The sequence below is a fragment of the Carettochelys insculpta genome, chromosome 14 (assembly GCF_033958435.1).
Source record: "Carettochelys insculpta isolate YL-2023 chromosome 14, ASM3395843v1, whole genome shotgun sequence".
Taxonomy (NCBI): domain Eukaryota; kingdom Metazoa; phylum Chordata; order Testudines; family Carettochelyidae; genus Carettochelys; species Carettochelys insculpta.
Genome location: NC_134150.1, coordinates 43,451,438 through 43,466,182, shown reverse-complemented (window position 1 = coordinate 43,466,182; position 14,745 = coordinate 43,451,438). Strand labels below are relative to the sequence as shown.

The 14,745-nt window shown below is 40.5% G+C and overlaps 1 protein-coding gene across 3 annotated transcripts in view; it reads right to left on the bottom strand.

The window, feature by feature from the left end:
- NFAT5 (nuclear factor of activated T cells 5) overlaps positions 1-14,745 on the bottom strand; it is a 124,571-nt gene that overhangs the window by 19,506 nt on the left and 90,320 nt on the right. For 2 of the 3 annotated variants that reach the window (XM_075008247.1, XM_075008249.1), the window contains exons 9-11: positions 12,799-12,931; positions 8,994-9,074; positions 2,239-2,387 (exon numbers count right to left, since the gene is read on the bottom strand). In XM_075008247.1, the coding sequence (XP_074864348.1) occupies positions 2,239-2,387; positions 8,994-9,074; positions 12,799-12,931 (363 nt within the window). The remainder of the gene's footprint in view (positions 1-2,238; positions 2,388-8,993; positions 9,075-12,798; positions 12,932-14,745) is intronic. The other variant, XM_075008248.1, reaches the window with a different exon arrangement.

Genomic DNA, 14,745 nt, shown 5'->3' with positions numbered 1-14,745 from the left:
TGAGTATCAGCTAGTGTGTCTCAAACCTGGACAGCATTTCCAAATAACAAACACACCAAGATAAAGTAAAAGATAAGTTAAACAACAGAGGAAGGGAATCACTGTTGCAGGAAGGGGATGACAGGTAAATTTGTTGGCCTAACACAAGTAAAACTGGAGAATAGTTGAGAAAAATGTTAGTAGGATTACCACTGTGTAGCGTTTTACTGTAACACGGTAGCGCAATGAAGGCAAAAAGGTTTTATTTATTTGCAACACAGTCAAGAAAGCCAGGATAATGCCAGACCAAGCATATGTACAAACGGAAGACTCCAAGGAGACTTCAGAAAAAGAAAATAATGTAAGCTGTTCAACATTGCAAGTAATAAAGGACCTAAATAAACCAAATATGTTCACAATTTAGGCACTCTATTCCACCTTTATAAATGGGTCTTGATTTTCAAAGATATTAAGTATCCACTATTCCCACTGATGCCAAAGTGCTTGATAACTATAGGATAAAAATTTGAAGTAGGCCATGATATTTGCTAAGAACCACTGTTCCAAAATGGAGTCTGGTAAGCTCCCCTCAACCCCAGCCATCTGGGGAGGGCATCCCAGTTGATGTACAAGTCCCTAGGCAGCTACAATCCAGGAAGGGACCCTGTGAGGAGGGTAACTATAGTTAAAGGGCGACTGACATGATTCTTTCACTAACTTCTGCTTTGATCCTGCATTGCCCACTTGCTTTGATTCTGTAGAGTTAACACGAATGATCATGTCCCTACGGAGATTACATCAGGATGCCAGACGAGACATCACTGCTCTACACATCAGTGTATAACAGACTAGACATCACTTCATACACCGATGTTGAGGACTGCATTCTCCAAAGGACTTGTTGTTTGTACATAAAATGTTCTGTAAACTGCACAGAAACTCTTTGTAACTCCCAGATTGTTTGTTAATTCACATGGATTGCTCACTGATTGTTCATTGATTATGCTCATTTCCTTACTGTGTGCTCCAATCCTTTCCTCTGTCTATCAGATGTCTATATAACCAATCACAACTTGATGCCTATCAGTGCATTCTGAAACTCAACCAGGTTCAGAATCACTCCGCCAGCTGGTTGTAATAAATCTTTGTTGCTTCACATACAGTATCCAGACTTTATTCCAACAATAACGATGAAAATCTGGTAAGACTTTCACACAGTTGCCTAAATATTCCTAAACTTTATGTACCCAGGTTTCAAACTGTTGGTCAATGTATCTATGTAACAAATGCTACAACTTCTTGCCGAGAATTCAGACTATTATCCACAAAGAAAAAATCCTCTGGATTCTAAGGCATACTCCTCACCTCTGCCAGAACAAAAAACAGATTAAAAGTTAAGGGTTAGAAACCAATTTCCCACATTGAATTAGCCTTTCAACTTTTACTGCTAATGGCTCAAAAACATACTGAGCAAGTTATTTTATGCTATCTCTGACTTATAGATTTAGATGGGAATTTCCCAAACTGATGCACGTAAATCTTGCTTGCTATACTGGACCACATTACAAGTCCAAGAAGTCTAGTGTTTTGTTTCTACTAGTCCACTATTTGATGCTTCAGAGAAATGTGAACAAACCCCCTCTTAATACATCTAGCCAATTCTGCAGAGCACATGGGTGAAAATTCTTCTGTTGTCCCATTCAGCGTCTGTTTAGGCACTGAAACAGAAGTTTGATCATCCTTATTTTAGCATCTTAATTACAAATATTATTGATTAAAATTCTGCATTCCTGTCTAAAATCTGTTGCAGTATTTGAATTATCTCTTTTGGCAGTGCAAGTTATTTTAACTACAACCATATCCTAAGGCATCAAAGAAGGTTACTCTCAGAAGAAAATTAAGACTGTCCTACAAAAGAAACAAAAGGCATCCCAAACAAGCCATTGGTCAGGGCTACTCAACTTTTGTATTAAGTGATAGTAATCAGTTCTTCTCCTCTCCTTGGCGCTGGATCATAATTTTTCCTTTACTCAGTCTGGCTTCTCATGTTCTTTCCTATCTGTGAGTTTTTCCTTCCCCAGCTCCTAACAGAACTTACACACCTGTTCTGCTCCACAATCAGTTTCACTGACTGCTTTATGTGTACGTCTGCAGTGCAGGTCTGAATGCATATGGGCCAATACCACCAGGACATAGTCTGACATGGTGTTATGTCCAAAACTTGACTAGTCAGCATAGTAGGGTCATAATTTAACATACCGTGAAGATAGCAGGTGGTCTTTTTTCTGCTGTAACTTCCATTGGAGCCACATCTTCATTCTTGATCACACTGGTTGGCATAAGTGGAGTTATCAAGGCACTAGGAAGAATATTTACCTTATCCAGGTTACAGCCAGTTACTGTCACCGCTGCAGATACAAACACACAAAGAGAGTTGATAAAATGTTGCCCTGCTTTGTCACCTCTACAAAATGGCTCGATACATTGATTCCTTAGTGGCAGACTACTCAGGATATTGTAGCTCTTTCCCAATGAAGTTTTGCTGGGATGCCATAAACTCTCCTCGTCAGAAGAGATGGCATGCTAAAATGAAGAGAGGTCACTATAAAAATCAGAAACCTTGGAACACAAATTAAACCCCATAAATCAAGCAACTGTCGTGTCAGATAAACAGGATTTTAAACGAACAGCAATGCTATACTTTTGCATTTCAAGCATGAGTACATTTCTAGACCAGCATACCCATTCTCAAAACAGTCTAAATTACAAACTTCTACGGTCAAGACATGATTTCCAGATTAAAATAATGTAACTGTTTTATATTGAGGTCTCAGATGCAATACAATCTGGAATAAGCATACATTTACACAACGGCAAATTCACAAAGTAGTTTGGTTAAGTTCTCATGGGAAGGGGGCGGGACTGAAGGAGGGAAGTGCTATAAAACAGAAACTGTGCCTTAATCTGCATGTCAGCTTTATGATGCAATACAAAAGGTAGATCTCACTTTGTCCTTTAAATGTTTCCAAAGTTAGAGGGCAGCTTCTTGAGAAATAAAATTGTTTCAGTCCTAAATCCTTTCTTATCTAGTTGCAAATTGTGTCAAACGCCACCTGATGGTTTTAGATGTCAATAAAATGGAAGTACTTAATTTCAAATGTTTGCTGCAACTACAAGTCTCAGATCAAGAAGTAACATATATGAAGCCTGAATTCAATGAAAGTGCTTATTTTTTTATTAAGGAGCTGTTATCGTTTGCATTTCTTATAATTCCAGACCCAAAATCAAGGCTTTGAAACAATTTTCCTGCTTGTAACATACACACCATAACACTATACTGACTAACTATAAACAGACTTCTGCAAGTGCCCTGGACAATGCTTTCATGCCCTCAACCACACTCCTAGTACACTTACTCTGCCAGAGACCAGAGGTTCTCTCCCAAAAGAATATTTTGTGTCTTGAACAATAAATCCTCAGTCATTAGTTGAAGAGTGTATAAATAGCTGAATAAGCTCTCCTCCTCTTTCCATCTGTTCAGTTTTGGAATGTCTCCGGAAACTTGAACCACAGAATTTACATATTGGGTAGTTAGAAGGGATTAAACTTTAAATGAAACTAGAGTTTCAAAACATTATTCCCACATCAAAATAATTGGCCATTTAGATGTAGATACAGCATTTGAAAGTTAATCATTTATGATCAAGGTTACTTTATGCTATAAAGGCAGAATGTAAAAACTTATCCTTCAACTTCATTCATGTTTTGCTTGTCAGGTACAATGAAAAGTTCTTAATGCATTTCTGAAGAAGTGGCAGATGAACCACTTTAATACAAAGGTAGTTCTAAATCTTAACGATATATGGGTTGGACACGACACCAATGGCATGTAGGTTCACAATAAAAGGCACATCTCTTAGGCTTTTCAACCAACAGAAGAAACTGGGAGCACTTTGAAAATTTTATAACAAAATATTTCTTTGTATTTAACTTCAGTAGCTCTTAAAAAGTTGTTCTCTCACTCCCAATACTGCCCTAGTTAGGTAGCTATACAGCCCAGTAAACATAGTACCTGAAGACTGACAGCATCACCAACAATTTCAGAATAAAGTTAGTATTACTGAGGCAATGTCAGATACAGAGCAGGCCTCTGGGCTCCAAGCCTTGTGGGTCAACACACATGAACTTCCTTTCCAAATTGTAAAAGATGTCCTGAGATTAAACTCTACCAACATCTTTAAAGATAGTCTTCTGCACAGCACTGACATGGGTTGGAACTCCAGCATTCTCTCAAAATGTTAGAATTAGGTATTTTAATGTTGACTTTCTTTTTCAATAAATGGAAATCTTAACTTTGTAATAGAAAGAATTCCATGGGTAATGTAAATTAATATCCATAAGAAACAGTAAAGCCTTCAGTGACGAGTGGGACAAAGCCTAGAAGCTAGTTACACAACATTATTGGCTATGTCTACACTAGAGAGTTTTGTCGACAAAACTAGCAGCGTATCTACACACAAAATGTGTTTTGTCAACAGAAACTGTCAACAAAAAAGCTGTGTAGATGCTCCATGGGAGATGGGGGTGGTCCTTCTGTTGACAGAGGGGGTCAAAAGCTTGATCCACTTTTACGCATAGCTGCAATCTGTCAACAGAAGTTTTGTTGGAACATCCCTTCCAACTAAATTCTGTAAGCATATGCTTCTAGTGTAGATGTAGCCTATGTGTAAAGGTTTATGGATTTGTTCCTTACTGCATCAGTCCACTCCATCTGGCAGGGATGCCACATAGAGAACAACAACTGCCAATATTGTATTTAAATAGCTAGGATACATCACGAAGAGTAGAGAGAAGGGTATATACACAGATAAATGGAATAAGGGACTCACTGAATTTACATGTATGAGTCACTAATGTGCACGTGAGTTAAGGAGAAAGCTCTTCTCTAAGGTCCTAGTATTGAGAGCTCAATAAATACTTTGCATAAAATACTGGGTTAAACATTCTTCCTCTGTTAAATCATTACCAGTTTCAGTAGACATGAGTATGATGTTGCTGCTTTATATAATATAAATACCCACAGCATGGGATTGATACACGGAGATTACATAACTTAGAGCTTCTGCTCCTTCCCACCCTCATCCTATCTACTGTATTGAACTTTTACACTTAACCATCACAAGTATATTGATATTAAGCTTTTTACACTGATTATATAGCAATGGTGGAAGTGTTAGTGTAAACATCATGGTGAATGGTAGAAATTAATTAATGCAAGACTAAGAAGAATTAAGATTACAATCAAACAGCTGTGTGGCATCTAAAGCTATACTGTGGGGGTGTAGCTCAGTAGTAACAGAGATATTAAAACACTGTCAGTAACTGTGGGTCAAGTGGTCCTTGGTTGCAATTATCAGAGGGGTAGCCGTGTGAGTCTGTATCTGCAAAAACAAGAAATCCTTACAGACTAACAGATTTTTGGAGCATAAGTTTAATGGGCGAAGACTCACTTCATCAGATGCAATGTCATGGAGATTCCAGAGGCAGGTCTAATTATACAGGCTCATGAAAAGAATAAATCAGATATGGGGATTGGTAACATACAAAAACCTGTAGAACACTTCAGTCTCCCTGGACACTCAGTAATAGATTTAAAAGTAGCCATCCTGCAACAAAAAAAACAGACTCCAAAGAGAAACTGCAGAGCTACAAGACTGGGAGTGGTTGGCCAACCACAAAAGCAGTTTCTCCTCTCATGGTGCTCACACCTCCACATTAGTTGCTGGAAGTGGGCCACATCCTCCCTGACTGAATTGACCTCATCAGCTTTGGCCTTCCTCTTGATTGGGACCCCTCCTTTCATGAGCCTGTATAATTAGAACTGCCTCTGGAATCTCCACCACATTGCATCTGACGAAGTGGGTCAACTAACTTGTTCCTCAACAAATATTATATATGCCACCATGTGCCAGCAATGCCCAGCCACTATGTATATTGGGCAAACTGTGAACATTCTGCCGAAGAATGAATGGACACAGAGCAGACATCAAAAATCTCCAAATACACAATCCAGCAGCCAGCACTTTAATGGAGTGGGCCACTCTGTTAAAGACCTGAGAGTTTGCGTTCTGGAGAAAATAGACTAACAACTGTGTACAGAGAGAATGTTCGGAACTAACATTCAGATTCAAATTCGACACGTTAACACTTGGTTTGAACAGGGACAGCAACTACCTGACCCTTTATGAGGACTCTTTCACACACTTTGATGTTTCACTAAACACTTAACTTCCCCAACCTCTCACCCCCGTTCTTCTGCTCTTCTATCTGATTTGCCAGCCTTGATAACAATTTTTTCTGATTTGTCAACCTTGATAACAATTTTTGGACCTCAGGGCTTTATATATCAAGTCTGTTCTGGTAAGGCTACAATCTGAAGAAGTGGGTCTGTCCCATGAAAGCTCATCACCTAATAAATTATTTTGTTAGTCTTTAAAGTGCTGTATGCCTTTTTTTTGTTCATATAAATATAGGTCTCAAAAACATGACCTCTGAGGGAAGATTAAAAAAAAAGTCTGTTTAGCCTGGAGAAGACTGAGGCAGGGGACAGTTCAGAAATGCAAAGTTCCATTCCAGGCATAATTAAACTGCCCCACATTACAAGTAATATTAACTTTTAGACAAGCATTAGAGGGGTAGCCGAGTTAGTCTGTGTCTTCAAAAACAACCAGAAGTCCTGTGGCACCTTATAGACTAACAGCTATGAAGTGCCACAGGGCTTCTTGTTTTTTGAAGATTTAGGCAAGCATACCTAGTTAAAAATGATGACCGACCAGCAGTCAAAGATAGATTACATTTAAGGGTTAGAGTAATTCTGAACCATGAAGCCTGTGCACAGTGAAGACATGCAACTGCAGGATGTCCGGGTAGCCATCATTTCTCCTTATCCAAACCTCAACGTTCCCTCCTATTTTTACATTCATTGTTGAGTCTTGTTTCAAAGACTTCTGAGATCTAAGTTTACAGAGTTACTTGCCTTTGATGAATAAATTAATCCTTTAAAATACCAAGTTCTTGCATTATTTGTCCATGTATCCTTCATTTTGGCCTTGACAGCTATAGTGCATGCCAGACAGCAGAGAAGAAAAACAAACACAGGATTCACATCTATACCTCAGATACACAGGGCCTAGCATTTATTTATATGAAATCACATTTGCCTTTGACATTTGATTTTAGGAGAGGACATGTTATTATTTCTTGTGAATGCAGAGATTTCCATGGTGGCACACAAAACAGATGGTCACTGGAGTACTCTAGCACACACTAGTGTGCAATAGATTTATGAAGCTTAAAGTCAGTTTCATCCTTCCTCTTGCATAGAAACAAACAGCTAGTGGGGGTCACATTTGTCAAGTTCCTGCACTGTAACAGGAATAATTTCATTATGTTTCTACCAATGGACAATTTTGCAAAAATATACCCAAACTGGAAGTTTCTTCCTAACCAGAGAGTGTTAGTAGGTGACTAGTACAACTTATTTTTTATTTTTTGCAGTGTATAGACACCAAATTTTATCTTTGCCTCAGAATCTTAACACCATAGGGCTGTGACGGACCTTGAGAAGTTATCAAGTCCAGTCTCCTGCACCTATGGCAAGACAAAGCATCATCAAGTGGTGGGGCGCATGCATGGAGTGGGCCGATAGCACTCTCTGCATACAGCTCTCAGGAGGAGCCACATTTACAGGCTCCAAGAGACACATGCAGCTCGAGAGCTGTATTTGCTACACCCCAGTGTCTTCTTCACCACATGTGGTGAGTGGTGAACATACTGGACACTGTGGCTCTATTAGATATCAGGTTGAGGCCTAATATGAGGCAGCTCATCCATATTTTCCTACTGCATAGTTCTTATATTTTATTTGAGAGTGGCTGATATTGGAGTGGATTCTGGGCTAGACGGATGTTGGATTTACTCCAGTACAGCAATTCTGTGTTTCCAGGCTTTTCCCGTCTCTCAGGATCTGGAAGTCCTTCTAAGCTTTTAATCAGCTTGTTCCATTTCCCTAAAGGTTCTTCAAAATCTTCTCCTATATGTCCCCTGCAAGTTTAAACTCCAGTACTTACACAGGTCTATCTTTGATGATTGATTTCAAATCAGCTCTGAAATTTGAATCCTATCAAACACATGCTCACACTACTAAATCTGTTGTTCTTTCACTATCTTCACCAGAGCAGGTTATGGCAATTTCCATTAATCTTGGCACATTAGTTTTCACAAACTAGTAAGAAATATTCCCCTCCTTTGCTTTGATCCAATACGTACAATTTAATATATCTTCCACTTTCAAAACTCAAGAACTTTGCACCTGCATTCCATGAGCCAAGTAATGCAAACACCTTACTTAAGCAGTATTACTCACAAAACAGACACTGGAGGGAATGAGTGAAGAATATTAGAAATAGTCAGTATTCAACTTCTCTAGTGGTACCACATATAAATGCTCTGCTAGGCTACCACAGAACAGCCCCCATTCTGATTATAGTATGGTTACAACTGCTACCCTCCCTAAAGTAGTATCCAAAGCTAGAATGTACAGAAGTGGTTGATTGTAATCTTAGTTCTTCTTAGTCTTCTACATTTTATTTTGCATAAATCAATTTTTATATTTCCTGAATTCCTTATAAATTTCCATGGTGAATGGTAATAACTCCACATTAAAGACAGAGGGGAACATGAGGCAGTATGGAGGAAGAGTCCAGATGGGTTTTTTAACACTTCTGAATGATTTTTGCTCTATCCTAATCCCTTTTATGCATACACACACACAGAGTCATAGCAAGGGGAAGTCTTCAAAGTCAAAAAAGAAGAAGAAACACTCAGAGCATACAATTTACTGATACGATCGTGCATGTATTTCTATGGGACCCCCAGCTCCTTTTAGTGTCTAATCTGGACAGATATGATGAAGCTATAACTATCATTAACACTGATAAGAATCAATTTAGTACCTTTTATAGCCTCTTCAAAAGAGCAAGGCTGTGCTGGGTTGGAGATTTCTTTCTTCACATTAACATTCAGAATGCCAGCTGCTGAGACAAAAGACACAGATGCTTTCAATGTACATGAGATTCATCTCACAATAAATGGTTACCTATCTGATTCTTAACTTTGGTTCTTCAAGATGTTGCCCGTATCTAGTCCATAACCTTCCCTCTTTTTGTACTACGAAGGATTGCGAAAAGATACAGATTCTATACAGGTGACAGAATGGAGAGATAGTTGAGATGCCCTGCCCTTTATGCTCTCAGCTAGCAGCAGTAAGATGCTCACGGCACTGATACAGCCTGCAAATGACACTAGTGGCCAAATGAATCTAAACTCAAGTGCACTGTATATGTGTACTCCAAACATGGGTAAAACCTCCTGAAGAACCACAAAGTTCAGGAGAGTTATATGTAGTCCGGTCTCTGTTGTGGACCAAAGTCCCTGGCTTCTGTGACACTGCATGTATGTGCCCTATGACACAAAGGAAGCATCCTCTGTGAGCAGTTGTAATGGGGGTTCTTGAACAATGGGGATACCTGAACACGGACTGCACAAATGATTAACATGGTGGACTGATTACATGGATTTGTAGGGCACTGTTAATTGAATATTCACGCTATGTTTGTTTGAACATCACTGACAGACACCTTTGCAGGCAGCACATGTAGACCTGCACATTTGACCACACATGTGCATGCTGCCATGTGTCCCATGAGTTGTAGGCATTCAGTGACTGCAGTTCATGGGCTGCTGCAGATTCAAACTATGACTGTATAGGGTAGAAATCGGTCTAAAGGAACTGATGCCCATGTTGTTGTGGAGTCAAGAGAAATACCAATGATTTCCAGGTGTTGGGTAGGTTCTGTCATTGATTTCTGCAGGTTTATTTGTCGGTCAAGTGTATGGAAATGGTCCATTGTCATTTGCATGAACTGAATGGCTTCTGATTTTGTGCCTTGAGGAGGCAACTGTCCAGATAAGGGAATATAAATACTCCTTGCTTCCACAGGTCCAGCCTTGCTGCTGTCAGGATCTTGGAAAAGATACAAGGTGGCATGAACAGGCCAAAAGGTAGCACCTTGTACTGGCAGCCCAACATAAATGTGAGAAAATGCCTGTGAGGGGGATGTATTGCCTCAAGGAGGATGAGGGCTGAAAACCAGTCCTACCTGCTCTAGTACTGGTATGATAGCTAGAGTGACCATTCAAAACCTTTGCTTCCTTACAAACTTGATTAGTCTCCTGAGATTGAGTATGGGTCACCATCCCCCACTTTTATTTAGTGTTAAAACATAGCAGGCATAAAATCCTTTACCCCTACGTTATATGGTAACCGCCTTCACGGCCCCCAGTTGAAGAAGATACTCTCCTCTCAGTGTAACAATAAGTTGTGAAAGAGGTCCCTGAAAAGGGATGGGGGGAAAGAGGGATAGGAGGACGAAGGGGACACTACAGCCCAAGTGGTTGATTCCTAGGACCCATTTGTCAGTGGTATTACCTCTGCACTACATGTAACTGGGGCATAAATGATCTCTAAAGAGTTGGATGGTAGTACTAGTTGCTGGAACCAGCAAGAGATTTTTCTAGACCCCCACCAAACGTTCATACTTGTTTGATGGAGGCAGAGACACCGTTGACAATTGTGAATATCAGCATCGTGACCTCTGTCCTTGTTGTTGTTTGTATAAGAAGGGTATCTGTGGCATTAGTATTGTTGATACCCATACTATCTTCCCCTAGTGCAATGGGTTCAGATGCCAGGTAACTGGAATATGTATTTAACTGCCAGCTATGCAGATGTTACTTTTCATTGCCCTTTTTGCCATAAATAACATAGGAGAGCCACTTGCACAATAGTTAGACAACCCACATAAACAGAAATAAATAAAATCACATCCCCCGTGAGTATCATTAAGTTGCATATCTTATCTCAGCAGTATGAGCACCTCACAATTTACATGTTATACTGGTGAATTATGAGGCATGAGTCAGGTAAAACAAATTCATACTTTATTCCCCCAGTCTAGGATAGTCAATAGTTTTTGAAGTCAAAAATAAAAAGAATTAGAGTTGATCTAAGGTTTAATTTTCATTTCTAAATACAACAAGCAAGCTGGTTACAGTATCAGGGACTGTGATCGCAAAAAGAGAACATGTATGATTTGCCCCTTTCAGTCTATCTACACAGAATGCTTGGTACTGTTTATCTTACTGTATCTTCCAGTGCAAACATGCTTGACCTGGGGCTTGGGTTGTTCCTTACTTGAGCTTAAATAAACTTGCAAGTGATCCTACAGTGTGAAAGCAGTAGCCTGTATGAGGCTGGGATTCCCTAGCAACATGCCATAGCAAGGATGGAAGTTAAGCTATCAGACCTAAGGCAAGATTTTGTTAACAGGAAGCGTTCCCAGAATATTGACATTTTCAAGGTTGATAAAACAGGTAACTAGAGAAGCGCTGATAACCTGAAATGATCAAAGGTTACTAGGATTAAAGTACAACATTTTGATACTTGTTGAAATAGCACACAAGCTATGGGAAAATAAACGCCTTCTATCAGTAACACAGAGGAAGCCGTGCTAGTCTATACACTATCAAAACAAAAAGCAGGCAAGTAGCACTTTAAAGACTAGCAAAATAATTTATTAGGTGAGCTTTCTTGGGACAGACCCACTTCTTCAGACAATAGCCAGACCAGAACAGACTCAATATTTAAGGCACAGAGAACCAAAAACAGTAAGCAAGGAGGACAAATCAGAAAGAGATAATCAAGGTGAGCAAATCAGAGGGTGGAGGGGTTGGGGGGGGAAGGTCAAGAATTAGATTGAGCCAAGTATGCAGATGCAGTATACTTGGCTCAATCTAATTCTTGACCTTACCCCCCACCCCTCCACTCTCTGATTTGCTCACCTTGATTATCTCTTTCTGATTTGTCCTCCTTGCTTACTGTTTTTGGTTCTCTGTGCCTTAAATATTGAGTCTGTTCTGGTCTGGCTATGGTCTGAAGAAGTGGGTCTGTCCCACGAAACTCACCTAATAAATTATTTTGCTAGTCTTTAAAGTGCTACTTGACTGCTTTTTGCCTTCTATCAGGTTTTATTTTTGAGCAGTTTGGAAACATTTGCTACCTAATTCTTCCTCAAGCTCCTTGCTCTGTAGGGTTACCTGCCTAGCCTACCACATGTAGCATCTTCTCATCATTTGCAAGCCCTTTCACCTCAGCAAACAACTGCTATTTGATTCCTTCTGAGTTTTGCCTCCTGTTCTGAGATGAGTTTTAGGGCTCAGTATCCAGGATGCAGACATCTGAGCCCTAAAGCTTAACATCCCTAAGGGCGGCTCTCACAGTACCTGAAAGCACACAGCACCATCTTCATAGCAATCATGAGAGTTACTGTTCCTCCCACTGTACTAGGGTCTGGGGCACAAAAGGGTTCTCAGCTGAAGAGAAGGACCAGAAGCCTTTCAAAGTGCTTTGGCCAAGAGAAACTGTCATGCTAGTAACTCAAAATATTCTTAGAATGCCTTGAAATTTTAGAATGGTGTTAAGGCACTCATGTATGTCCACTTTAATCACAGCAAAATGTCACTGCAGTGGTATATTATTGCCAAGCATGTATGTATGTTGAAAAGCCTATTACCCAACTTCACACAGCTGCTATCTATGTTACGTCCTTTCTCTCTTTCAATATTCAGAAATTAAAATCAGAAAAGACTTCACAGGCAATTTTGTCCATTCCCTCCCCTCCTCTCTTCACCTTTACGTACATGTATCTGGAGTGTATGTAAATGACTGCACATCATGTGATCTTCCAGCATTGGTCACCACATATATCCCCACAGAAACAGAGGAGGTTATTTTCTGGTCATGATATGGTGGCACTTTCACAATAAGATGATTCTGTGTAGCAAGGAGAGAACTCATATTAGAAAGATTTGTTGACTTTTAAATTGCAGATCAAATAGTGAAATATTATCCAACTAAAGCAAGGCAAACCCAAGTGAAAAATAAACACTAGCAAATATGTGCTAGCACAAGAAAACCTGTTAGGAGGGAAGGGTGTGGGGAGGTGCTGAAGCTGTGCTTCTGTTAAAAGAAATGGACAGCCATGCTCAGCTAGGAAAATTGCACTGGAATGCTCTGCCTAAATGGTGCTTATTTATAATATATAATGTAAATAGGCTGGGGGAAGGAGAGTGGGGAAAAATATACATAACATTTATTTAGATTGCTAGGGATAAGAAGTTACTCAGGGATGTGTCCCTGGGGGTGCTCCACTCAGCTCTCGCTGCGCCCCAGCACCACAGATTGGAACGTTTTCAGAACACTGCCCTTCGCACTGCACCTGTGCGCTCAGGGCCTCATGCTCCTGCTGCTCCATGGACTGCACATGCAGTGCGAGCCCCATCTGTTCTTTTTCTACCTGAAGTCTCTGTAGACTCCAAGAATGGGGAGGACGGGAGAGTAATATAGCCTCCTTGGAGGAGGAATGAGGTTTCAGAAAATAAGCAGGTAAGTAAATGGGTTCATTTACGTGAAACTCAGATATAGCCTTTGAAAGAAACTTTGGATGGGGCCTGAGTATCACTTTATCTCTGGTAAGAGCGGTGAAAGTTGGGTCTGCCATGAGGCATACAATTTCTCTTATCCTTCTAGCTGATGTTATTGCCACCATGAAAGCCACCTTCATGGATATGAATTGTGGTGGTGTAGTTGCACAAAGCGCGGTCTGGTGAGCTAATCTAAGAGCAGATTCAGGTCCCACAGTGACACCAGAGGGTGCAGATTTCGATGCATTTTCTGCAAGCCTGTGAGAAAACCCCTCACTGTGGGGTGTGTGAAGAGGGAGGAGTCATCTACTGAATCATGGAAGGCCATGCTTGCCACCACGTGTACTCTGAGTGGAAAGAGAAGCCCACGTCACTGAGGTCCATCAGGTAGTTGAGCAAGGTAGGTCTGGGGATAGTAGAGAGATATAAATTCTGTGCCATGCATCACTGCTGAAAGCATGTCCATTTGTTTTGGGAGGTACTTCTCCTGAAAGCACAACAACTGTTTAGAAGGATTTGTTTGGACCAGTGTGAGTAGGTGAATTCTTCATTCTGGAACCATGGACAAGCCATGCCACGAGTTTTATAGTTTTGATGCTGAGATGGCATATGTTGCCAAGGTGCTGTGTTAGAATATTTGGCATCACTGGGAGAGGGATGGATTGATCTGTCAATAGGTAGCATAGATAAGGGAACACTGATGTCTGAGCCAGGCTAGGGCTATTAAGATTACAGTGGCCTGATAGGATTGGATCTTGTTGATCGCTCTGGCAATAAGCGGGATTGGTGGAAATGCTTAGAGTAGGGGAGCTGTCCAGAGAATGGTGAAGGCATCCTTTGTGATCTCTTGCTCAGTCTTGCTCAGGAACAGAATCTGTGGCATTTGCAGTTGTGAGGGGTTGCAAAGAGGTCTACAGCTGGGAAACCCCATTTGTGGAAGATTGGAAGGAGGATATTGGTACTGATCTCCCACTCGTGCTAATCTGAGAAATAGCTGCACAATTTCTCTGCTCTCACATTCTGTTGTCCTAGTGCATACATTGCTGTTGGGGTTATTTGATTCTTGATATACCAGTTCCAGAATGTGAGTGCTTCCACACCGTGTGTGATCACGCACCCCACCCCCCGTGACTGACATAAGACATAGAAGGTGTGTTGTCCATG